The following is a 26,131-nucleotide window of genomic DNA, read 5'->3' as shown; positions in this document are numbered from 1 at the left end:
CTTAGGACATTGGTGTCATCGTAGAAGGATGCACTGTGCAGCAAGCTCTTAGTGATGTGGCAAAGGGTTGTGCCCTCCTGCTTGGACTAATCTACACTCTAAATCTGAGCATTTGAATTTCTTCAGAAGGTACTGATGGAGTTAGATGGGAACAACCTATCCATGAAGGTGCAGGTTCTGAAAAACAAACTGCTTGAGTTTGAGCAGCCTGCACTCTATAGTTCTATAGAGGACACTGAACTTCTGCAAGGCCTTTCACTTTTCTGCGTTCTTTGTTCTTGGACCTTTACCAACATCCAACTACACTGAAAAAGACTGCTCCTAACTTTGGACTTCAGTTTACGTTTTGAAGCAAAGGTTATTTTTCTAAATATGGACAAAAATGACACTAAAGTAATTTCTCCCTGCTGTTTGCAGGGCTGTATTGTGGGCTTTTCATTGTAGCCCAATCAAGTTTACATTAAGTCATGTTAATGTTAAAAGGGCGATTGTGGCTCAAGAGTTGGGAGTTCGCCTTGTAATCGGAAGGTTGCCGGTTCGAGCCCCGGCTTGGACAGTCTCGGTCGTTGTGTCTTTGGGCAAGACACTTCACCCGTAGCCTACTGGTGGTGGTCAGAGGGCCCGGTGGCGCCAGTGTCCGGCAGCCTCGCCTCTGTCAGTGCGCCCCAGGGCAGCTGTGGCTACATTGTAGCTGCCATCACCTGTGTGTGAATGGGTGGATGACTGGATATGTAAAGCGCTTTGGGGTCCTTAGGGACCATTTACCATTTAAAAATGTTGGAATCACAACACTTTCCAGTTTTAATCATTTCAGTTTAACATGACATTCTTTATCTTGTCTTCCTGCGCTTAAAATGCACTTGAATACATGTAAAGATTGTTTAGGAAAAAAGATCTAGAAGCATTTGAATTGCTCAAAGTGTGCTTCAACAAGTTTTACACAAAGTGTTATTAAAGTTAGGTTAACTGAATAAACTTGTGTTCGATTTTTTAAATTTACAAACTTAAATAGAGTAAGTTGCAATTCTGTTAAAGTGATTTAATCCTATAGTTTCAGTAGAGCGTGTTTTGGGTGAGTAGATTTATCAGATTTACTTAAAATTTGTTGTTCAAATTAAATATATCATACATTTTATATTTCACTAACCCAGTTGTGTGGAACCGGTTGACATAACTGGGTGGAGTAAATACAACATTTTATTTCTTAGAGTGTATAGAAAAACATATTATAGCTCCCATATCAACAGCCATAAAAGAGGGGTGGCCATTCTTATGGCGAACAATATGTCATTCGAACTCTTTAAAGAAATAAAAGATAAAGAAGGACGGTACATTGTTGTAAAGGGCAAAACCTTAAATAGTGTCTTGACTTTTGTCTGTATATATGCACCACCAAATAGTCCCAAATCATTCTTTAAAGATCTTTTTGACCTAATCTCAGTGGAGGCAGAGGGAATTTGTATTTGTGCAGGGGACTTCAACGTAATATTGAATTATAATTTGGACACGACTAGTCAAACTAGATGCAAAACACATATAAGCAGACACTTAAACTTGACACTTGAGGAAACGGGACTGGTGGATGTCTGGAGATTACTGCACCCTTCACAAAGGGACTACACACATTACTCAATTCCACACTCAGTGCACACCCAGACTGATTATTTTCAAATGCAAAAGGAAGAATGTCACAGAGTGTTAGACTGTAGAATCGGGGTAGCGGATGTCTCAGGGCATAATGCGATTTTTTAAACAATTCAGTTGGACTCACTTCCAAAGAACACGGTTTGGCACCTTAATGTTGGGCTTCTGAATAATTTTAAAAGAAATTTTTTTTTTTTTAAAAGAGCTGGAACAAATCTTCAGGACTAAAAAGGACACCATAACACAGAAACAAATTTTAGAGGTTAAAATACAAATAGAAAATTTATTGAATCAGGAAGCAGAAAGAAAGGCAAGATATTTGAAACTAAATTATTATGAGATAGGCCCTAAATCTGCCAAATTATTAGCTCGCAGACTGCGAAAACAACAGATAGATACAGCAATACACAAAATTAGAAACCCTATAACTCAAAAGTTGGAAACTAAACCGGAAGAAATAGAAAACATTTTCAACAATTACTACCAAAATCTCTATCTGCAAGAAGGAAATGTAGATGTACAATCAATGAAAAACATTTTGTACTCCCTAGATCTACCTACCATCGGGAAAAACCAAAACGAAGTACTTACTAAGGAAATCACAGTAGAAGAACTGAATAAGGCAATCAGTAGACTGAAAGCCAACAAAACCCCAGGCAGTGACGGGTTCCCCGCAGAATGGTAAAGGTATTTCGGGAGAAGCTTAACCCTATATCCTGCTAAGAACTCTGAATTGGACATTAAAGAATGGCCAGATACCCCCGTTGTGGAATGATGCTATCGTATCTTTGATCCCCAAGGAAGGAAAGGAAGGATGTAATATTGTATCTGAGGGACTTGAACACCTCCCTTCCTAAGCTTCTGGAAGTAATAGCAGAATTTCATGAATGCTCGGGATATAAACTAAACATCGCAAAAACACAAATGATTCACTTCAATTATGTACCGAGCAAAGAAATTAAAGAAGGCTTTAATATCAATTGGAAAACTAAAAATATCAAATATTTGGGTGTCTTCATAACAAGAAGCCCAGCTTCATTGTACATCCATCCATCCATCCATCCATCCATCTTCATCCGCTTTATCCGAGGCCGGGTCGTGGGGGCAGCAGCCTAAGCAAAGAGGCCCAGACCTCCCTCTCCCTCCAGCTTGGAGGAGGTGTACAGTTCATTGTACAGTTCAAATTATTTTCCAATCACGGATGATATTAGAAAAGACTTGGAGAGGTGATCAACATACCCATTGGACTTTAGCAGCAGAATAAATGTGATAAAAATGAATATAATGCCAAGGCTGCTGTACATTTTCCAGGCACTGCCGGTTGAAATCCCATCTCAACAGTTCGAGGCCTGGGATAAAATGTTGTCGATATTCGTATGGGGAGGCAAAAAAGGCAAGAATACACTTCTCCACCCTGCAGTTGCCAAAGGACAAAGGGGGTGCCCAACCTTAAATTATATTTCCAGGCAGCACAATTACCCTTTATGCCTATGGTGTGATAATTCATACACTGCAAAGTGGAAACAGATTGAGACACAAGATAGCACGGACTATAATGTCCAGACACTGTTAGGAGAAAATACCTTAACTGACATTATTAAGTCAAAACTCGATCCCATATCCCAGTTTTCATTACAAATGTGGTACTCTACTGTCAAACATTTAAAACTGCAAAATGGCCGGAGGAAGTTGAGATGGATAGCCTTGGACAAGAGTTTTAAACCAGGACAATATGACTGCTCTCTGTTTAATTACCAAAAAGGACAAAGTTAGGAGCTTTCAAGAGCTTAAGGACATGTTTGAATTGGAAAACCAGGATTTTTTTCGATATCTACAACTTCAAGATTATTACAATAAAGAGATAGCTGAAGCTGAGATGATTAACCCTCTAATTGAAACATTGTGCGACACCTACCAGCAGAAAACTACTAAACTAGCATCCAAATTATGCTCTAATTTGATGAAGAATCAAAGATTTACCTCTTTATATGTAAAGACAAAATGGGAACAGGAACTAAAACTATCAATTACAGATGAAACATGGTACCAGTTATGGGGTTCACTTCAAACGTCTACAAATCCCCTACAGTGACGGGAATTTAATTGGAAATGTCTTATTAGGTTTTTTATCACTCCTCACATTAGGAGTAAGCAGTTGGGCATACAGCAGCCTTGTTGGCGAAACTGTGGTGAAATGGCAGCTAACCACTCCCATATCTTTTGGTCTTGTTCTAAAATTAACCCATTCTGGAAAACAGTGAATGATACCTTACAAAAAGTCTTTGGTTACAAGGTCCCTGAGGATTGTACTGCTTTATTTTTAGGAAATATTGATGATAGAGTTAAAAGAGAGGACTTATATTTAACTAAGATTCTTCTTACTGCAGCAAGAAAAGCCATTACCAGGCTGTGGCTTAAGCCTGAGGCCCCAACTTTCCTTCACTGGACAAACATAATTCAAAAAGTATACATAATGGAAAAATTAACTTTCGCATTGCGACTGAAACTACAGCTCTTTACTCAGAACTGGAAGAAGTGGTCAATGTTTATCATTTCTGATGCAAGAATTGACTTTACTCTCTGAGAACTGTCTCTTATCTGGAAACCATAACAACAACGACATGTAGTCCTGTGGATTTTTATGGATGTAACTTTTATTGTTATTATTAATATTATTATTATATGTGTGCTTTATCTTTATCTACCTGCATATAATCTGTACGAGGGGTTCAGTGGAAAACCAAATTACTGTCCTTTATGTGTACAAACGTTCTAATCTCTACAAATTTTCAACATGAAGGTTTTGGTTTCACATAGGAATCTTAAATTTTATTTTAGTTTATGATCAAATTCTAACTAAGAAACAAAATGCTAATAAAAAGAGATTTGCAAAAAAAACAAAAACAAAAAAAACATTACCTTGTATGTATGTGTGTGACTGTCCTTTATATTCTTACCTTTGTCCACATGATTGCTGGGAACTGATAAGGAAGCAAAGAAAAGAAAGAGCTGTTATGTAACCAAGCTCTTTTGCCTTTCAAACTTTAAACACTAAAGTTTGTACCTGTAAAAAATGTTTAACCTTTACTATAATCCTCCTTTAGAGTATCAGCCCACAGTTTGAGTTTCATTCTCATCAGTATATCCTCAGTAATAGCAACAGCACCATCGTAGCCAAATGTTTGCACCAACAGATCCACAGTGCCTGTTCTGTCCATCCCATCAACCCGAGACTTTGGAATGTGTGTGAATCCTTTCAAGTAATGTGCTCAAGCACATTACTTGAAAGGTACCAGTGGAAAGTCCTGAGTTGCTCATCGACCATTTCTTCCAAAATCCCAAGAAGCAGCTCTGGAACACGGGCCATAGTTACATGTCGTGTAATTAGTTGCACTGCTTGTGTCCATCCTCTGCTTGAGTTCAAATGCAGAAGCACTTTCAGTTTTGAGTTCATCTAGTCTGCTGTTGTTGTTGTCGTCTCACCCACTTCCTGCTGACCTCACAGTCATGTAATCAGATAGAAACTGCTCTCACTGCACACAGTTAAGAGCCGGGTGTTTACTGTAAGTGCTTTACCCCTGCCCTTTCTGCCTATTTTTCATAGAAGTCAGTACAGTATATGGAAGAACAGGTTCAGCTAGTCCACTGAAGGTGGTTGTATGTGGATTTGGGGGTTTCTTACAGTAATAAAGTAATAATAATGTAAAGTAAAAGACAAGATGCCTTTTTATAAAGTGCTTTGTACAAATAAATGTGACTCACATTATAAATTTATGAAAGACATCAGGTAAGATTTCACTTTATTGTTGTCAGAAAAGTTGAATCTGACCTGATTGTTATAAGCCTTACCTTATATACCTTATAATATAAAGTGCCTTGGGGCGACTGTTTTTGTAATTTGGTGGCATATAAATAAAATTCAATTCAATTCAATTGAGAAGTGTGTTTGTGTGTGTGTGATTAGTCCCAGCTGTGTTTCCCTCCTGGTCCTCATTCCTATGCTTGTGATTATTTTTACATTTGTCTTATATAAATATGATTAAATAAATCCTACTTTATTGAAAAACTGGCTATACCATGATTTGATGACTGGAACAGGAACTCCCTTTATCTACTTGTTGTGCTCCATTATCCCTAGAATCTAGGGATCTCAAAGTCCTCGAGGGCTGGTGTCCTGCAACTTCTCCATGTGTCCCTGTTGCAGCACTTCTGAATATAATTGGTAGGGTCATTAGCAAGACTCAATAGAACTTGACTGCATGCTGAGGTGGCAATTTAGTCATTTGATTCATGTTACAGCAGCGCATAAGTGAATGAACATGCTGCAATAAAAGTACTTTTAGAAGTACATTTTTCCAAACACTTACATTTACTTCAATTTACTTGAGTAGGGTTAGGGGTTGCCACTTCAAAACATGCAGTCAGGTTCTATACTCTTGCTAATGACCTACTAATTTTATTCAGAAGTTTTGCAACATGAAAACACATGAAAAAGTTGCAGGACACCAGCCCTCAAGGATTGGACTTTGAGACCCCTGCCCTAGATGGTATGTAACTAAATCACACTGGCTTTCTTACTAACGGTCATCTATCTGTATTGCTATTACTATTTCTGAGTAAATGTAAGACATGTACATGATTATAGTGAACAAATGATAAAAAATAAACACATTTGAGAAATTATAAAATAATTAGGAATGAAATGCTGTAAAGTATACAGGCTATTATTTGCAAATGATTTATTGGGACTTTAATTAACAGGTCTAAAATCATGTTATTTAACAAACAATATATTGTTATTAACTAATACCCACAAATTCTCACATGCTTATGCCACTAATCATATCATGTTCAGCAATTTAAACTTCTTCATTTTGTTACTATTAAGCTATATCCTGATGTTCATTTGTGTTTCAAGCCCAGGCAGATCATTGTGTGACTGGTAGCCTGAGCCATCATACTTCATCAGCAGTGACGTTTCTGTTTGTCTATTTTTTAGTCTTTTCATCAGACACATTTGCACACTGAAATAAAAGTGTGTGATCACACAAATACCAAACTAATTGCACAACAATGAACACCAGAACACAGAGGACTGCATCACATCCTCCTAACAGGAAGCAGGAAATACAGTCTGAGAAGAAAATGGAAAATAAGTGAGTTGTTGATAACAAAATGGCAACAACAGATATCATTTGCTTGTAAAATTGCTGTCCTACAGACCTTCCTCCACCTGCCTCGGAGGCTTTACGAGGATCATGTGACACAAACTGTTTGTGCCCAGGCTGGAGGCTTCCCGTCATATGCGACATCAAGCTCCGCCCCACTGTGCTCCATCTCACCACATCCATCAGGTCCAAACAAAGTTTCAGGATCAGAATATGGTTTCTTGAGAACTTTGAGAACCCTAACAATCTGCAGGACACATTGATAATAACCTTTAAATGACCTGTAACTGGAGGTACAATAAGTTCACTCAAAGAAATGAAACAGCTGCTAGACATGCAACAAGGCAGGTGATGACTGAAACATGTTTTTCTCCACCTAGTGACGGACTCAATTTAACTGACTTGTACTCACTTCAATTAATTCCAACAATAATGCTGAGGTAAACAAGCACTTCAATGAGAAATTCACTACTTAAGGACTACATTAAAGTTTCATGAAAAAAAAAAAAGTTGCCTAACCTCAGAGAAGTCTCCTTTTTCTGCAGCTTGAATTGCATTCTGAGCAATGTAATTGCGTAAGACCACACGGGGGTTGATGCCGTTCATCACTTTGAGTCGCTCCTTTATGATAACAGGTAAGTCACTTGTGCTATCACACTCCCGTCCTAAACGCATCCTGAGATTTAAACACATAAAAAAGCAAGATGGTAGAAAAATGATGGGGGTAAAACAGATATTCCTGCTGATTCATACAATCTGAAACATTGTGTAAATAAGCATGAACAGATATTTAGCTAGGCAGCACTGTGGTGCGGTGTTTGCATGTACTATTTATATGTGGCTTCTTTCCAGTACTTTAGCTTCCTTTCATGGTCCCAAGACATACATGTTTGGTTAAACTGGCAATTCTAAATTTCCCTTAGGTGTGAATGTGAGCCCAGGTGGTTGCCAGTCTCTCTGTGTGAGCTCTGCAAGAGACTGGAAACCTGTTCAGGATGTACTCAGCCTTTCACAGCTCCAGCCACCTTACAGCCCTGAACTGGATAAGCAGAAAAAGCTTTTTGTTTCATATTGGATGGATGGATAGATAGATAAATCACGGCCTTGCTGTATTGGTCCATTTGATCGACCTTTGTTGTTACTATTTATTTTATTTTCAGTTGTTACAAACGGGACAGACGTGTCTGGGGGATAGGAAAGGGAGAAAGAAAGAAAGATGAAGGAAAAGGAAAAACAGAGGGGAAGAGGGACAGTGAGAAAGGACACTTAAAAAGAAAGAAAATCTCCCGGATCACCTGTTGAGAGAAAAAAAAGACAGAAAACATGCAAAAAAAAAAAAAAAAAAAAAAAAAAAAAAAAAAAAAAAAAAGCGCAACATAATAAACACAACACCATCCATCCATCTCCATCTTCATCCGCTTTATCTGTGGCCGGGTCGCGGGGGCAGCAGCCTAAGTAAAGAGGCCCAGACCTCCCTCTCCCCAGCCACCTCCTCCAGCTTATCCGGGGGAATACCAAGGCGTTCCCAGGCCAGCCGAGAGATATAATCTCTCCAGCGTGTCCTGGGTCTGCCCCGGGGCCTCCTCCTGGTGGGACATGCCTGGAACACCTCACCCAGGAGGCGCCCAGGGGGCATCCTTGTCAGATTCCCGAACCACCTCAGCTGGCTCCTTTCGATGTGGAGCAGCAGCTGCTCTACTCTGAGCCCCTCCCGGATGGCCGAACTTCTCACCCTATCTCTAAGGGAGAGGCCACACAACACCATCGCATTAATCTAGCTAAGTGTAAATAACAGTAAATACTAAATATTGAATGTTGTTTTGCAGCACGCAGGACCAACAGCACAATGTGCTTTGAGGTAGCAGCCAAGAAAGGTGTAGTTTGTGTCTATGAACAGTGCACACCTGTGTGCACACCTGTGTGGATGACCGCGCTTGTATTCAAAAGGTTTCTCCATGTAATGATCTACTAGATGGTGTAGGGAGACATAGCCCCGTCCCCCAGGGCATCAAGCAGGCATGGAGGAGATCCAGCCAGTACATACCTGAGCAGCCAGCCCCAGACACCAAGAACCACCAACATTTTAATAAATAAATAATAAATTCAAATAAAATAAATAATGCTGTTCCATCCCAGCGGTGCTGAAGGTAGTCAGGCCATTAATGGCAAAGGAATGGGCTATCTGAGTCCGGCTCTGGAGGTCATCCATTCAAGGCCTTGACATAACCCCTCTCCCATAAGTGCACAGCAGGACTGTATGTGCCACGCCTGAGGGCATCAGCAACCAGCAGGGAGTGTGGTGAGGGGAGATAGGCCTCCATACTTTGGAGGGCCTGAGATGTTCCCAGAGAGGTGGAGTCTGAGACCCGACCTGACATATAGACACAGACAAACAGGCACACACAGACACAAATGTGCATTCCCACCCTCATGCACACATATACAAACACTTGGCACTCACCCAACGTAAAAACAGACACAAATACATATTGCACACACAATCACACTCCCCAAACATACTCTATACCCCAGGTCCAGGTACCCTCGCCCCCAGAGGGGGAAACCACACCCAGGAGACCCAGGAGGTGTTACCCTTTCCCCTGGGGTGGAGGCAAGCAGACTGCCCCCAGCTCCGCAGCAGCAGGGAGGCCTCACATCCCAGACCCCAATTGGACAGCTAACACCTTCTCCCAGCCCATCCGCCCCAATGGATAATAGAGAACGGGGGTGTGTGAAGATGTGTGCTGCCCACAATATAAAATGAGTTGGATGTGGAGCAGCAGTCCCCAACCCCCAGGCTATGGACCGGTACTGGTCCGTGAGTCATTTGGTACCGGGCCACGAAAGTTGAGGCTCAGGTGTAAAATTCATGGTTTTTATCGTTTTTATTGTTAACTGTGTTTCCCTGGGTCTTTTCCTGTGTGTTATGAAAAAAAAATTTTTTTTGGTTTTATACTGGTTTTATTTTGCTGTATTTATCCGCTACACCTTAAAGGCCGGTCCGTGAAAATATTGCTGAACATAAACCGGTCCATGGTGCAAAAAAGGTTAGAGACCGCTGATGTAGAGTACAACAATTATTCTTTTGTTTTGCATCTTCTTTTCAGTTTTTCTGGTAAACATTCATCAGCGATGCTATTCCAACAAATCAGAGTGCAACACAATCAATCACAAGTACCCTCAGTGCTCTTGCAGATTGGGGGATCTAGGGACCAAATCAGTTTTTCAATTAATGTGCTGCACCAGCCGCTTTTGTAGAAGCCATAAAAAAAATTCTGGCTTTCTTTTCATACCTGTATCGACCAATCCAGTGGATCCAGTCATCACGTTGCTTCCTTTTAAGGTCATCTTGGTTGGTCTCGACGAGCTCCTTGAGTCGGCCCAATAATTCAAGCTGTTCGGTCATACCTGGGCTGTCTGCCACCATGCCATACATGAGTGGATTGGTTTGTGCCAGAGACAGGATCATTGCCAGTTCACTAAAAAGAGACATGGTTATGTTTAAAGTTCATTTTAACCCTGGGGTCAAATTTGACCCCATGGTTTCCCTAGAAAACCAATGGGGTCGGCTCTGACCCCATGGGTTCTCCAGGGTTAAGTCCACCTCTAGTGCTTCTTGGTTTTTCCATATATACATATTAGAGTCTTCCACAATATACCCATTTAAAATACCAGAAAACTTAGCTTTAACTTACAGATTATCCTGGTAAGATTGGCTCCCGAATTGCTAGCATATAAAAAGAAGAACAGATGTAACAATTTGAAACTACAGTGGTAAGCAAGGATTCGAGTAACATTGGGAGTATATGGTGGGCAATTGGCAGATCTTATATACATGTTCTGGTTGTTCTATGAAAAGAACATCAGCCACCATACACCCCCTCACCGATCTTCCATTGTTGGCTTATTAGCCACCTTTAGCTCCTCAATAGAGGCACACTGCTCTAGGATGAGGTCCACCACTGAGCCCACAGTGGCTCTCTCACTATCGCCCTCTTCAGGCCAGGGGACACGACTCAGCAAGCGGAAGGTGTTTGTGAAATCGGCACCTGGAAGGCATAATACCAAGGCACAATGGTGACAGAGTGAGAGGGAGAGGACATATAGGTAGCTTAATGATTAGGCTTCCAAGAATCCTTTTTTTTTTACCTGTGTTGTGCATGACACGCAACAGATCTGATACAAGCTCTCGGTCCTCTACCTCTTCTATTCTTACAAGGCCCAGCTTTTTCCTCATGATAGATAGGTAGAACGCCTTATACGTGGGCATGAATTCATCCAGGACGGCTCCTGCCTCTGCTGGATCAAGCTCAGAGCCCAACGCCTCAGCTAGGCGAGCCAGGTTCCAGCGGCACACAGATGGCTGTGCTTGGTACGAGTAGCGCCTCTTTTTGTCTGAGGCATTGCTGACAAAGTCTGGATCAAATCTGACACACAGAAAGACGGTCATCATGTATCATATAATACAAGCACAGAATGTAATTTTCAGTTACTATGTCTCCAAACACTGCAGAGTTAGACTGTAAGGCTTCTACTCTCCGCTGCATACCTCTCCATGAAGCCAAAGGGGCCATAGTCCAGGGTAAGACCCAGGATGCTCATGTTGTCTGTGTTAAGGACACCATGGCAAAAGCCAACACACTGCCACTGGGCCACTAGCCTAGCAGTTTGCGTCATCACCTGAAAATAAACAGAAACTGAAAACTGACACACCAGCATGGAATGAACCAACCTAAACGGAGAGTAAAACACGTGAAATTTTTGTTAGTTCTCACCGCTCTGAAAAAAGCCAAATTCCTGTCTTTCCGGATGCTGTGAGCCTGCTGAATTTGAGGATAAAAAGTGCCACCAATATAATCCAGCAGCTGAGCACGGATATCATCCCGCCCGGCACTGGGACCCTGCAGACCTGAGAATTCATCTCGGCCCAGAAAGATTTCAAAAGAGCCAAACCTTCAAAAATGAAAAAAAAAGAGAGAAAGAGCCATGATAGCATCTGTTTTTTAAAAACACCATTATTACTTATATTTTTCTCTCTATACTGCTTCCTGTGTGGCAACCTGATGAATGTAGGAGCGACACGAAGGACAACTGAGCAGCGCTCAAGAATGCGTTGGCCATTGTTGAGTGGATCTCTGCTGACATAAAGGTCAGAGGTAACAAGGGATGCTGCTCGAGTGCTGGGTATCCCTAAGGCAGCCATGGCCTCGCTGCAAAGGAACTCTCTGATGCTGGAGCGCAGCACCTTCCTGCCATCGCCGTCTCTGAGAAAATCCAAAAATATGTCAGATTATTCAGCTCTCAGTAACCATCAAGTGGCCAAGCTATTTTAGCAACTCAAACAAAGGCTGAGATAATTTATGATCAATTCCAATCAAGTCATAATACTAGCACAATTCTTAAAATCTGAGAGGGGCTTTCCCCCTTAACTTCAGCTGCATCCAATGGTCCTTAAAGGTGATTTTTTTTAAGCTAACTTCATCCACTGGGAAGCCATGGGAAAAAAGTTTTTCTTCGAGTGCTAGAAATGTGGTTAGGAAAGATTGAAAAACTACATCCTTTTGTTATTTATTTACTGATTTATTTTTAATTTGAAGAAAACCTTTTCAAAAGCTCTTTACCCCCAGGTCAGTGTGAAAATAATAATAAATAATGGATTAAGACTGCTGAATTATAGCTACTTTCTTTCTTTTAGTTGACAGTCAGATGTTTGCTGTGCATATAACACTTTTGGAATAGTATGATTATTTCGACCTCTGTTAGAGGGAACTTTCTCTGTTTAACCTCCTTAACATTTAATTGAACACCCCTACACTAATCAAATAAGATGGAAAGGCTGGGTGCGCTTATTTGTAACAGGCACACAGCTATTGAGCAGCATTTAATGTGTGCCAGGCAGTTAATCTCTTAAGCAGCTCTGCCCGGGTGAACGCTTTCACGTGAGCTATACTAATGTTTGCTATGTCACTTACTGAAGTGACCTTATTTATCATTTAGCAAGAAGAAAAACGGTCCCGGATGTATAAATATCAACTTTGTCCATGAGATGAGTCTGTATAATGTTTGAAAACTGAGATTAGTATTTTGGTCTAGACAACCCAAAACGTGGTGTCCACATATGTGGGAAGCAAACAATACCTGGAGTAAGGTGTGACTCCTGCGCCTTTCACCTGAACCTCCCATCTCCCGTGTGCACAAGACTCCACTTCACCGAGATACATCACAGCCCCATCTCCGAGCTGACCCGCAAACAGCCCGAACTGGTGCCCGCTGTAGCAGTGCGCCGCTGGCTCGGAGCCTGGCAACAGCCTGGAGCCACTCATATACTCCGGACCCAGAGGATCGCTGAGCACCTCCTGCGCACTCAGGCCCAGTAGCGAGAGCGCTGACTGTGATAGTGCCACAAAAACAGGTCGGACCAGCGGTTGGAGAGCCCGAATTCGGGAGAAACAAGCCTCTGGCACCACCCGAGACCCGGGTTGGTCCGAGTCATCTATTGGTAGTTTTTTCAATACGGTGTTATTGAAAGGTAAGCGCCCCAGAGCCGACGGAACACACTCAGCAGACTCCATGAAGACGTCGTGCGGCTTAATATGAGCCAGTCATTCATAATCACAGCTGTGTGGTGGTGTCTGGGACTTTGTAATGTCAACGAGTGTGAAATAGCCCCCAAGGATTCAGTTCTATGAGGTCTAAATTATGTGTATGAAAATATTAAGTTTAGAAATATAATAATTTGTCATCAGTGTTATTTGTAAAAAAACAACAACAACAAGGGGGTGGGGGGCAAAATAAGTTTATTTGGGGGAACATGGGACGTTATACAAAGAATCTCCAGCAGATGGCGGTAACAAGACGAAGAATGTAACGTAACGTAAAAAAAAATACATATATAAAGAAGAAGAAGCCCTTAGCAACAAAAATGCAACATGTATGATGTAAATATGTGTGTTTTTAATATTCATACGTTTTTCCTCTAGCAGCTCGCTTAATTTAGAAAAGAGCTTCCAGTTGGATAACGACCGCGTTCAGAGCTGTGTCTTCCTCTGGCTGTGTGGGTAGTTGTCAGGCTAACAGCTAATAGCAGCTAATCAAACTTTTCAGCACCGATCCGAGAAGAAGATGGATTCAGGGGTTTTAATGGCCACCTCCAGAGGTCGGTTTGTGGAGGAACACTTAACACACTAAAACACATTTTCTAAACAATTAGGAGCAGGTCACAGTTGGGTTAACGCAGACATTTAGGGATTCGTTCCTAGCAAAATTAGCTTAAGTATACAACATACCTTTGAAATTAGCTCTGTATGCTAGCTTATTGTCTTATTCCTGTGTGCTAAGGTTACCTTGACAAATAATTTTACAGCATGTCTTATGAACGTGAATGCTGAATGTACAGACTAGGTAGCAAACATGGGGGAAATGAAGGTAACGGAGTTTGAGAAACATTGTTGTTGTTGAACATTCACTTGGAGGTTGCATTCAAAAACAAAAAGCTCCAGTAGGTAATGAACGAAAACGCTTTTGCTCACTGTGAACTACAGAATATTATTGTCTAACACCATATTTGTTTTATTGATTATACCGTTTTTTATTATTCAATACAAAAAAATCACATAATGTCTCGGAAGTAACTGTAAATGATAACTTAAAGTTTACATCCCAAAATCATATATATATTTTGGTGTAATGTAATCGTTAACATCACAAGCTAATGTGATTTTCCAATATGGTGTCTATATACAATTTTTGTCCTATTCTCAATTAAATATAAGATGTAAATTATTTGCATAATTACATTTCATTGTTATTAATTAAATTTTACAGGGCATGCAACCTTTTTTTTTAAAAACAACAAAAAAACTGGATAGTCTGAAACGATGGGCTTTTGGTTAAGCATAAATGGAAGTACAGATTTCAGTGGTTTCTTTTTCTTTACAGGTGACTCATTACCTCTGGCATCACTGCGCCTTCTGGTATCTCCTTTGCAGCTTATGACAGCGTCAATGTGGCAGGTGCTAAAGAAACAGGACGTGATGAACTACTGGAAGGTGGCAGAGTTTGTCTCATTGGTGGTGGATATGGTCCCTGAGCTGCTAATGTGCAAATACAGGACTCAACTGAACCTAGGGTTAAGAGCTAGAGTGAGTACTAATGATAGTTATTTTAAAAAAAATAAGGCTTTAGGCTCATCACCCTCATGGATGCAGATAAACTACATGACTAGTAAACTGTGCTGTGAACAAAGGGCTTTTCTACTTTTTTTCTTCCCCTTAAACAGTATATTCTTGAATTGTGTCGAAATGAAGACCTTGTGAAACCTGAGTTTATCATGCGTTACCTGGACAAGGTTAAATCGTCGCACACCACCCTGGTAGATGTGAGTGTTTATACACAGATTAAGTTTTCATATTCAGCACACCTGTGTTTGACCCTTAATCCGCTTAGTCATGGCTTTATGAGGAACATAATTTTTATACATGTGTTGCAGACAGAAGCCTCAAAAGAGGATGTTACAGTTACCTTTCTTGAGTTGATTCAGACTCTCCTCAAAGACCCTGAAGAGAGACAAGACTTTTTCACGGTGAGGCAGCATAATTTACAACCCGTTAAACCAAATGCACCCAATTGTGTTATTTGTAGTGACAGTAAATTTCATATGAAGCAGATTTCTGTTGTCATTATTGTTATCAAGCTACAATACACCATGTTCTTTATTGTTTACTGTAATTAAGAATGCATGAATGAAAATGCCATAAAAGATAATAATGATGACAGAAACAAAATATCCAAAATGTATTATTTTTAGGGGTTAAAATGTTAAAATAATATATTACACTGCTGCAGTGTCTGGGTGTGGTTTTTATTTGGGTTCCAGTAACATTGCTTTTATCACAGGAAGTCTTTCCTGCAGAGTTTGGATCTCAGTATGACCGTGATCTGCAGACGCTGTTTTGGGAGTTCTACTGTCGACTGGCTCAACTGCTGCCTGTTCCTGACGTTGAGCAGGTGAGAGGTGTTGTACTGATAAATACAGTGTGTAACAATAAAATTTGTTCAATAAATCACTATGATTTAGTGAGTCACTATATAGGATCATTGTACAAATACTGATGTGGTAATATAAAGGAAGTGTTATATGGAGGTTTCCCACAAAATTACCAAAAAGACCCCACCCCAATTAATTGTATGTTTACAGCTATTTGGTACAGCTCTTAAGTTTAATGCAGTTTAATACAGCATATATTAAGCTTCAGTAATTTGAGTCTTTGATGTCAGAAAGTTGGCAATTCTACTTTGTGTTTATTATTACAGTCATGGTGATAGTGATGTATTGAGATTTTATAGAGATGTGACATTAAGTTGTCTGCCATTTTGGACAATCATGGTGACAATGTAGGATCAAGTGAATAAGGCCCCAGTCACTCAGGCCTAAAGACCAGTCCACAATCATCTTGTAGCCACTGGTCATGAGCGAAAAATGAGTGTTCCTGATAGTGATGTGTCGGTCGCGAACGAAACGGCTCTTAGAGCCGACTCTTTGAAGTGAACGACGCGAGCCGGCACCTTATTAGGAGTCGTGGGTTTTTTTTTTTTTCTTTCTCTCACCCTCTCTCTCGCACTTTTTTTCCGCTTCACTCCGCACGCGAGCCTTGTGCTTTGCGCTGGGAAGAGGGGGGAGGGGCAGTAGTTACACTCTCAGTAGCACAGGAACAGAGCGGGAGGGAAAGAGAGCCAGGGACAACAGCGTCACATTAGAAAGGTATAGTAATCATCTACAACTATTTTCATTTGCGGATGATAAAGGATTCAGAAAGTTTATTCATGCAGGCCCATATGACAGAGAATGTGCATCTTCTTTTTGTTTTCGTATTTTAATTTATATTTAATTGTGTTGTGGTTTGCAGTGTTTTGTGTTGTTTCACTTTAAATTTGTTTAAAAGGAAAAAGCTGAAAATTTAAATAGTTAAAAGTTGAAATGTAAATAGTTGGTTTTTGTATTATATGATTTATTTATTACATTTTATGTGGAGTGAATAAATAAAAGTATATTTACAGTGGCCCCTAGAGACAAAGCACATAAAAACTCCAAAACACGTACAAAACACAACAGAAGTGCTCCAGGATGCTGGGCGCAGTGTTGAGCTTTTGTTACCTAGTGGCTACACAAGCCAGCAAGTACCAACAACCGGATTTGGTGTGTGGTAGTAACAGGTAAATGAACTTTTTTTTTTTTCAATTATTTGAACATATATGAGTGCTTGTGTATAAATACACACACACAATACACATGTGCTTTCAATTGTGTAATTTAAGTGATCTAGGTAGCTCTGGTTTGGAAGTTCAGTTAATGCTAGAAATGTGTTTTGGAGTTTGTATGTGATTTTTGGAGTTTGTATGTGCTTTGTCTCTAGGGATCACTGTATATATTTATATATAAATAAAACCACTTTTTTTTTTCTTTTACATTAGTAATTCTTTTTGTGAAAGAGCCGGCTCTTTTTTAGTGAGCCGAGCCGAAAGAGCCGGTTCTTCAAAAAGAGCCTAAAATCCCATCACTAGTTCCTGACTGGTTGTGTTTGGTTGCTCGAGGTTGATGATAGTTGCTGGGAAAATTGCTGAAGCCTCAGTCAGGCAGAGAGTCATTGGCCCTGTACTATGAAGCAAGTTCGGTATACCCAGGATATATTTATGCCATCTGGCTTCAGATTTTTTTAAAAGATTTTTTAAAAGATTTTTTAATATACAATAACAATAAAAAGGTTATGTACATAAAATCCAAACAACAAAACTGGTTGAAAACCTACAACTTTCTGTCCATGTAGCATTTATTCCAGTAGTCTTTGCACTATATGCTCATGCTCATCAGTTCACAAAATGTGTTTTTTGTCTAACTCTTAAAGGTAAATGGATAAGAGCTCCTTGTATCCTTGTATTTGTCTAACTCGGTGTCTTTGTTTAGCTTTCACTGTGTCAGCATATTTTACTCTGAGCAGTCAGTTTTAGTAAAGTTTCAAGCCCAATGACACAAGAAATTACTGCTAATAAATTATATGTTAAATGAGTCAAAATAAGTTAAAAATGTATTTTTATTAAAAATATATTATAATAATAATATATATTATGAATAATAATAATAATAATAATAATAGTATTATTATTAAAATGCTTCTGCATTCTTAGTCCTAAACCAGTGATGAATCTTACACCTGTTGTAATTTTAGGATCCTGTATGGGTCTGTATTATAGATGTGTAGAAAACTGCAAAAGGTCGAATCAACACGTAACAAATTAATGCTCTTAAATGAAAGCTGTGACCTAATATTTTAAAACCTACTTATTGTAGTGTCACCTGTTATGACATATGGAAAAAGATAAAGTTTATGATTAATACGAACTACATTATGTCACTGCTAATAATGCCACGTGCATTAGTAACACTGTTTAGGAACTGGTAACTGTCTGCACTTCTGAGGATTTAGGCCTTTTCATTTATTTAATCACTTGTACTAATAATGCCTGAACTACAGTAAAGGCACATTTTACTTGATAATACCAATGGTTCAGGTTGTTTTTAAGCTATTTTTGAAGTTCAAACCTGTGTTTAGGTAATTAATTCAAGTATACTGCATATTTATTACCTTTACCACAGACTGTGTCCTGGCTCAGAGCTGAATCCTCTGCATTGGAGGATTGTGTTCATGCAGTCTGTGAACCTGCAGATCTGAAAAATCTGCTCCAACACCACAAAAACCTTGCGCATTTAGAGCAACATGGTTAGTCACTTCTTGCAATCGCATCAATTGTATTTTACATTTTTGTGCAAACCAGTGGAAGTAACTCATGAATCTACCTCATTCCGTTTGTGCAGTTCCACCTTCAAGTATGGGCGACAGCATCGTTTCCTCACTCTCTGCAGTCCTCCCCAGCAGAGGATCAAAATGTATAGAACAGGCCAACGAGTCAGATCCACCACAGGGTACCGGTGAAGACGCACACACTGTGACATTTGTGGATGACATTGCAGTTGAAATAATCGCAGTGACTGATTATGCAGAGGTTGAATTGGGTCCAAGCACTGATATTGAAGTGCTGATGGGAGAACACTGCTTTGAAGGAAGAGGTGCTAATGCAGTGGCTGAAGATTCATTGGTCACATTTGCTGAAGAGAGAGCCAAGGAAGAGGGGTCAGGTGAAGCAGATGAGAAAGAAAGACAAGAAAAATCAAACGCCCATTCAGAAGTGAACATGGTTGACTCGGCATCCCCTCAGCCTGTAATGCCTGCGGGGCCGCATGACTGCCCTGACTGCGAAAAGAAATTCAAGTTTGCGTCTTCACTAATTGCCCACAGAGTCATCCACACCGGGGAGCGCCCTCATCGTTGCAGCGACTGTGGCCGCTGCTTCTCCTTCAGGCAGTCCCTCGACAGACACCGGCACACACACAAAACTGGGCGCAAGTATAACTGCCTCATCTGCGGAAAGATCTTCAACTCCCTGTCAGCACGCACTGAGCACAAGCAAACGCACATGAAAGACTACGTTTACACCTGCCAGCAGTGCAACAAGACATTTAACTGGGAGCTGTCGCTTGCGAGGCATCTAAAAACTCACACTGATGGGCAGACTGCAGACGTGCCTACAGACCGCTGTGAAGATGGGAAAGACTTTGCGATGGCCGAGGCCAACATCAGTGAGGCTAATGTTGAACTCTCTGAACTGCAGTGCCAGGTGCAGGCAGATGATAACTGCAGCCCAGACGGTGAGCAACATAAGGGCAGAGAGCCTCAGGGTCTCATCTCTGAACCTGACAATGATGTCATTACTCCAGTCAAGGTCCGTACAAGTGGGCGCAAACGCAGACCAACCATGAAGATCCAGCTGATAAATTTACAGAAGCAAATGATGACTAAAAGCAGGAAAGAGATCACGAGTGCAAACCCTCCTCCACTGAAGCCTTTGCCTTTAAGCTGGTAAAAACTTGCTTTTGATGCGTCATGTTTTAGATATGGTTTAGCTAGTTCCTGATTTTGTTGTGGTGGCATGATGCATGCTCTCTGAAACATAACATCCTGTTTTGCTTACACTTTTTATTACAAGTGTAGTTGTACATATGATTGAGTATAAAAATAATGGGAAAGAGGCTGATTAAAATAATTTTTGATTAATGTCTCTTTTCTTTTCTTTTACAGTGCAGAACACTCATATGGGTCACCTGTGGTCTCGTCGAAGGATGCTAATGAGAGCAAGTGTTCTTTAGCATTTTGGAGTTACTGAATCTTTGCACCATTAATACAAAATCCCAGAGAGAACAATTCATAAATAAGATTGAATAGAAAGTTTATTTATAATATTTATATAATATTATAAATGTCAAAGTATTGATAGATGTAGAAATTATAACTTTATTAAAAACGCAAGCACACTAATAAAGGAATAAAAAAATCCATTAAGAAATTGAAATAGTAAAAGAAAGGGCGATCATAAAATAAAAATCACATAAACGCAAATCTACAAGGGTGTGCATGAGAAGTGATCAAGGAGGTCACTGATTCTGTTAGGATTGGCTCATTGGGCAGGTGATTTCATGGCACAGGGGATCTGACAGCAAAAGCAAGGTCATCTGGAGGTTTATCCTCAACTGTGGAACAACCAGTTCACCTTGTCCTGGTCAATATTCCTGCTGTGTATAGTTATCGGTACAGTCTTAAATTAATTTTAAAAACTGTACATGAAGGTAGGATTGATGAAGCCAGTGCGAAGTCAGGCTGCCACATAATGAACTACTTGGAAACAGGAGAGCTTAGTTTGTTAATGCTAGAAAAAAAATTGAATTACTTTGAATTCCACCTGACCCCCTCAAAGTCAACTTTTTTTAGTATAAGTATTATATTATGACATATCTAATGAAGCTTCGTCACCTTTGAATCATGTCATTCGATTTACTTTAACTCAAGGGTTATTTATATAGAGCTGTTCAAAACAAGTCACCTCAATATGCTTTATATAACTGTCAAATAGCATTTAGGGTCACCGGCTAGGCGTATCTGTGGCCTCTTATAGTGCATAGCAGTGAAAATAAGCCTGAAGTACCTTATTAAACAACAAAAATATAAAAGCATGTAACTGTTAAAACACAAAAGTTATAACAATTTATCCAACATTGATTTTGTTTTATTTTTAGTATGTTTTGTTTTTTTTTACTCTCATTTATGATCATTTTGTCAGGTTCTGCAGCAGACAGCTCATCGGCTGCTTTCTCCTGTCCTGAGTGCTCCTTCCATCACTCAGAACAAGCACAGGATCAGCAGCACATCTATGACGTTCACTCCATTGAGATCACTGAGGACAAGTCAGTTCTTCAGGCACTCACAGATGAAGAGGGAAATTTTAGTTGTGCAGACTGCGAGAAAAGCTTCAGGTTCCTTTCCTCACTAAAAGCCCATCGGCGCATCCACACAGGTGAGCAGCCCTTCTCGTGCTCCCAGTGCGGGCGCCATTTCTCTTTCAAACAGTCGCTGGAGAGGCACAAGCAGACACATACCTTGGGACGCCAGTACGAGTGTGTGATCTGCGGGGAAGTCTTCAAGTCCCTGGCTGCTCAGAAAGAGCACAAGAGCACCCACATGGAAAATGGGGAGTACCTGTGTTCAGATTGTGGGCGCGCGTTTACCTGGAAGTCAGCACTGGTGAGGCACCTAAAGACCCACAGCCTGGATGCTGGCAAGTCAGAGGATTCTTACAAATGTCCTCGCTGTGATTTGAGTTTCAGCTGTGCCAGCTACCTCAACAGGCATCTCCAGACTCACCAGGAGGAACGAGTCCATACCTGCAACTGTGGAAAGAGCTTTGCCTACCGAGCAGCTCTTACTGCACACCAGCGTATTCATCAGAAAGAACGGCCACACATGTGCACACAGTGTGGCAAGGGCTTCCTCTACAAGGGAGGTCTTCTGAGCCACATGAAGATCCACTCCAAGGAAATGCCATTCATGTGTTCTTTCTGCGGCAAGAGCTTCAAGAGAGAACGCAACATGAAGAAACACGAGCGCTGCCACACCAGAGAAAACGTTTTCAGCTGCTCACAGTGTGACAAGAGTTTTGTGTACAAGGCAACACTTGTCAGACACGAGCTGACGCATTCAGGTGAGAGGCCGTATCTCTGCTCTGATTGTGGGAAGGGTTTCTTCTCCCACGCAGAGCTTTTGAAGCACGAACGATTCCATACAGGCCACAAGCCCTTCCAGTGTCCCCACTGTGGCAAGAAGTTCACTCAGTCTTGCTACCTTACTATCCATCTGCGTTACCACACCGGAGTCCGACCATACGCCTGCAACGAGTGTGACAAGAGCTTCCTGAGTGCCAACCGCCTGAAAAGACACCAGCGAACACATTCAGGGGAGAAACCTTATGTCTGCGGAGAATGTGGGAAGGGTTTCAGGCAGTCTTATAATCTGAAAATGCATCAGAGGACACACGTCATGAAGTTTCCATAGAAATGATTTTCATTGTATTGACTGCATTTGAATTGTGTTGCAGGTAAAACACACTGACTAGAAGTTTGTTTGTCATCTTGGCTTGAATTCCTCAAATAATAAAAGTAACAAGGTACTATAGAAATTCAGTCTTTTATTGGTAAGTGTGGCAACAGAAACTTTAACCAAGGTTTGGGGAAAAAAATGTTTACAACAAGACACGTTATTTTCTTTTAACAGCAGTTGATTCATTTTACACAGTAACAAATATCTGGCAGTTCCTGAAAATTAGCTTACACATTTTGATTATTTAGTGTTGCATTTGTTATAAAATTGTCAAAAGAAATTTGGATCTCATTTAGGGACAGAATTCAGTTACAGGAAGGAAGGACATTTTATGTAGAGAGGGGGGGAAAAGTACAAGAAAGTATGTCCTAAACTACCAAGATGAAACGCTGATTTTACTGTAAGAGTGAGTTTGAGCAGCACATAGAGAAGACACCTCAGAGTGACCGGATTATACAAGTTGAAACAGACGTATGAACAGACTGAAGGTTATGCAAAGCCTGTTGAACTCAGAGTGAACTTACACAGCTATGTGCAGAGTGATAGGGCAGTGGTCGCTCCCCATCGCTTTGTTGCGGATCTTGCTGTCGCACAAGCCCGGCAACAGAGAGGATGACAGCACAAAGTAGTCGAGCCTCCAGCCCACGTTCTTTGAGCGGGCATTCATCATGTAGGTCCAGAAGGTGTAGGCGTTGGTCTGCTTGGGGTAGAGCTCGCGGAAGCTGTCGACAAAACCTGCCGCCAGTAGCTGGCTGAAGCCTTCGCGCTCCTCGGGGGTGAAGCCGGCATTTTTCTTGTTCCCCTTGGGGTTCTTCAGATCGATCTCCTGGTGAGCAACGTTGAGATCTCCACACAGCACCAGGGGCTTCTGCATGTCCAGCTCACTCAGGTACGCCCGGAAGTCCACGTCCCAGGTTTTGCGGTAATCAAGGCGAACAAGGCCTCTGCTAGCGTTTGGCACATATGCCGTCACCAGGTAGAAGCTGGGAAACTCGGCAGTGATGACACGGCCCTCCTTATCGTGCTCTTCTTTGCCTAGAATATTAGTCAAAATTAAGTCAGTTGCTTCACCAGTACTTAAACTGTTTGTATAGGTTTAATGTGTTGGTAAAGCATACTAAAAATGTCTCTGTTGGTTTCATCTAAAATTTTATACTGATAAGGCAAAAACATTAGTTTTTCAAGAGCAGGAATCTGGTAATCACACAATGTGCTCATTATGGGAGGACCTTCTAAACTACCAATGGGGCTTCATGCTAAACAGTCCCTATTTGCTGTTATCCACTAATAATTTAAAATAATCATTTACTTCAAACATAGAAGATTACACATCTTTAAAATGTTGCTGTACATGTTTTTTTTGCCATTTCTAGGCACCATAAATAACTAAGCAGAACACAAAGTTCCCCCTTACCAATTCCATAGGTCACTTTGATGGGTTCAGTCTTGCAGAGCATAGCCACCCCACTGTAACCCTCCTTGTCACCTGATGCAGCCCAATACTTGTGAGGGTACTCAGGCATTGAGGTGATTTCAGCAGGGAGGGCTTTCTCTGCACACTTTGTCTCCTGTAGGCATAAAATGTCTGGATCCTCCTCTCGCACCCACTGGGAAAAGACAAATGTGCTTGTTAGTATCAGTCAGTCTCAAAACTAGCTAATTAATGCTTCTCCAGACAGCAAACTCACATCCAGGCCCTTCTTTTTAACCCAGGCCCTCAGCCCATCCACATTCCACGACGTGATCTTCATGTTTGCGTTGCGTCCGTCTTTGCTGGTCATTTTGTCAGGAGGGTCATCATACAGTATCGGAGCCTCTGGTTCCTTGGCTGCCTTTGCTTTCTTTGAAGGAGCTGTGAAATGAAAGACAAATAGCACAGGGTTGGATAATAGATGATGTTGGAAAATCTATCTATAGTAAAGGAAAAATCCATTTCAGTTCATCAGGGCATGCTGGTAGTACCAGAGGCTGTGTCATTTTCTCCTTCCGCAGCTGCCTCTTCTGCCTTCTTGCCCCTCTTCATACTTGAACTCACTCGGACGGCAAGCACACCTCGCAGACACACAACACCACAGGCACCGCTGAAAAACACAACAAGAACCATTTAAGTAATGCATCTGTTCAGTGCACAAAGGTCAAATGCTGCACCAGTATGCAGGACACACAGGAAGGAATCTCATACATAATAGAAAACAATCTCAACATTGAGGATTTGTTGCGTTTCCACTTTTATGTCTTTGTGTACACGTAATCAGCGTTTTAAAATGTAAGCCACAGCAGTCTGAAACAATCAACTCTGTATATTTTTATATATTTTATTTATTGTTTACTCTATTTAATTTGTAAAATGTACACACACACACACACACACACACACACACGTAGAAAAATATTTAGTATACACATCCAGAAATGCATATACTATTATATATTGTACATATATTTATTAGTTTCAGATGTAGCCATTCTTGTATTTTGCTTGTTTACATTATTGTATTTTGCACAACTCTGTTGCTTGTGAAGCTCGCACACAAGAATTTCACTCACATGTGCTGTACCAATGTACCTGCACATGTGATGTGACAATAAAAGTGATTTGATTTGATTTGATTTTGATTTGATTTGATCATCCTGTGTTCTGGATAATTGCAACCAGCTCTTTTCTGAATCAAGACAAATTCAGAAAATCAGCGTTAGTTCAAGTTTTAATTCAAATAAATTAAAACTAGATTGATTTAGCAGAGCATTTATATAGGTTGTTTGGCTGAATACAGAGCTGTAAACATGATTAAGGCCAACAAACTAGAAACGGAAATTAAAGAAAAAAAACAATAGAAGGAAATGGAAAAGGTTTCAACACTGTAAAGGTAGCAGGTACACCAGAGACGTCTTGAAGAAATTTCACCAGTATGATCGGCAGTTGCTGACTTATGTTATTATATTCAAAGATGCTCAGGGATACATTCAGAACCTTGCGGAGCGTCTTAACTACATCTGAAATGTATTATTAATAAAAGTAACTAATACTGGACAGATGCTGCTGATATCAATGTTTATGTTTGACAGTTAACAATTTGGATAAAATTAAGTCCTTCTATCGCATAAACATACGTAAAACGAAAATAAGCGAACATAAACACAGTGCAGAGGAGCAATAAATACGTACAGTAAGTTTTTCTAGTTCTCTCTGTCTGTATGCCGAGAATTAGACTTACAATGGCCGACTTCAATGTGACTATTTACATCCTAATCACATTTTCTGACAAAGCGGAAGCGAGATGAGCTTTTATTTCAGTGCAAGTCTCTGGTTGAGTGCTTTAAATTCAACACATTGTAGAAATTGGCGACCAGCTGATGTAAAATTAATGCATGCATATAATTTAACAGCAACAGAATGAGCTATTAGGAAGTTTGCCATGTTAAACAACAAGTTTAGCTAAAAGCAGACTGTGCTACCGCTAGCCTTTTCTCTCTGACAAAGAAAGCATGCGGCCTACGCCGAGAATGAATGGAGAATAAGCAGCCAGCTAACAAGCTTTCCTCCGAGCTTATCTGATTATCAACGAATGCAAATGCGCTGAGAATAATTAGCGTCTTCATTTCAAACACGTTTCGGTGAAAAGACATGCAAATAACCTTACTTGCACTTTCACAACAGGATGTAAAGCCCAGACAACTGCTGCTTCCCAGGCACTCCCCCCCAAACACACACAACACACGCGCCACAGCACAGCTAAGACTTCTGTCCACGTGCTTTGCTGAACTACTGACTGTCTAAAC

At 40.7% G+C, this 26,131-nt stretch overlaps 3 protein-coding genes across 3 annotated transcripts; 1 reads left to right on the top strand and 2 right to left on the bottom strand.

Moving 5' to 3' along the window:
* Positions 1-6,891: 6,891 nt before the first annotated feature.
* Positions 6,892-13,384, bottom strand: selenoo2 (selenoprotein O2). Its single transcript, XM_085376230.1, has 9 exons — positions 12,951-13,384; positions 11,873-12,076; positions 11,588-11,765; positions 11,362-11,492; positions 10,962-11,239; positions 10,699-10,861; positions 10,106-10,291; positions 7,332-7,488; positions 6,892-7,059 (listed from the first exon to the last, which is right to left on the bottom strand). The coding sequence occupies exons 1-9, from the start codon at positions 13,382-13,384 to the stop codon at positions 6,892-6,894; spliced, it is 1,899 nt and encodes a 632-aa protein (XP_085232356.1).
* A 448-nt stretch (positions 13,385-13,832) lies between these two features.
* LOC146614500 (uncharacterized) lies at positions 13,833-22,306 on the top strand. The gene is made up of 9 exons (XM_085376222.1): positions 13,833-13,968; positions 14,751-14,953; positions 15,091-15,189; positions 15,301-15,393; positions 15,708-15,818; positions 18,463-18,586; positions 18,682-19,783; positions 20,003-20,055; positions 21,039-22,306. The coding sequence occupies exons 1-9, from the start codon at positions 13,935-13,937 to the stop codon at positions 22,304-22,306; spliced, it is 3,087 nt and encodes a 1,028-aa protein (XP_085232348.1). The 5' UTR covers positions 13,833-13,934.
* A 134-nt stretch (positions 22,307-22,440) lies between these two features.
* Positions 22,441-26,051, bottom strand: apex1 (APEX nuclease (multifunctional DNA repair enzyme) 1). The gene is made up of 5 exons (XM_085376148.1): positions 25,993-26,051; positions 24,314-24,432; positions 24,040-24,203; positions 23,766-23,958; positions 22,441-23,386 (listed from the first exon to the last, which is right to left on the bottom strand). Exons 2-5 carry the CDS (start codon positions 24,372-24,374, stop codon positions 22,872-22,874), a joined length of 933 nt encoding a protein of 310 aa, XP_085232274.1. The 5' UTR covers positions 24,375-24,432; positions 25,993-26,051; the 3' UTR covers positions 22,441-22,871.
* Positions 26,052-26,131: the final 80 nt, after the last annotated feature.

This window comes from Diplotaxodon limnothrissa, linkage group LG17 (genome assembly GCF_057381915.1).
Source record: "Diplotaxodon limnothrissa isolate DT_005_m linkage group LG17, D_limnothrissa_male_GT1.1, whole genome shotgun sequence".
Lineage (NCBI taxonomy): Eukaryota > Metazoa > Chordata > Actinopteri > Cichliformes > Cichlidae > Diplotaxodon > Diplotaxodon limnothrissa.
The sequence above is the reverse complement of the archived record's forward strand: the minus strand, read 5'-3'. Positions and strand labels throughout refer to the sequence as shown.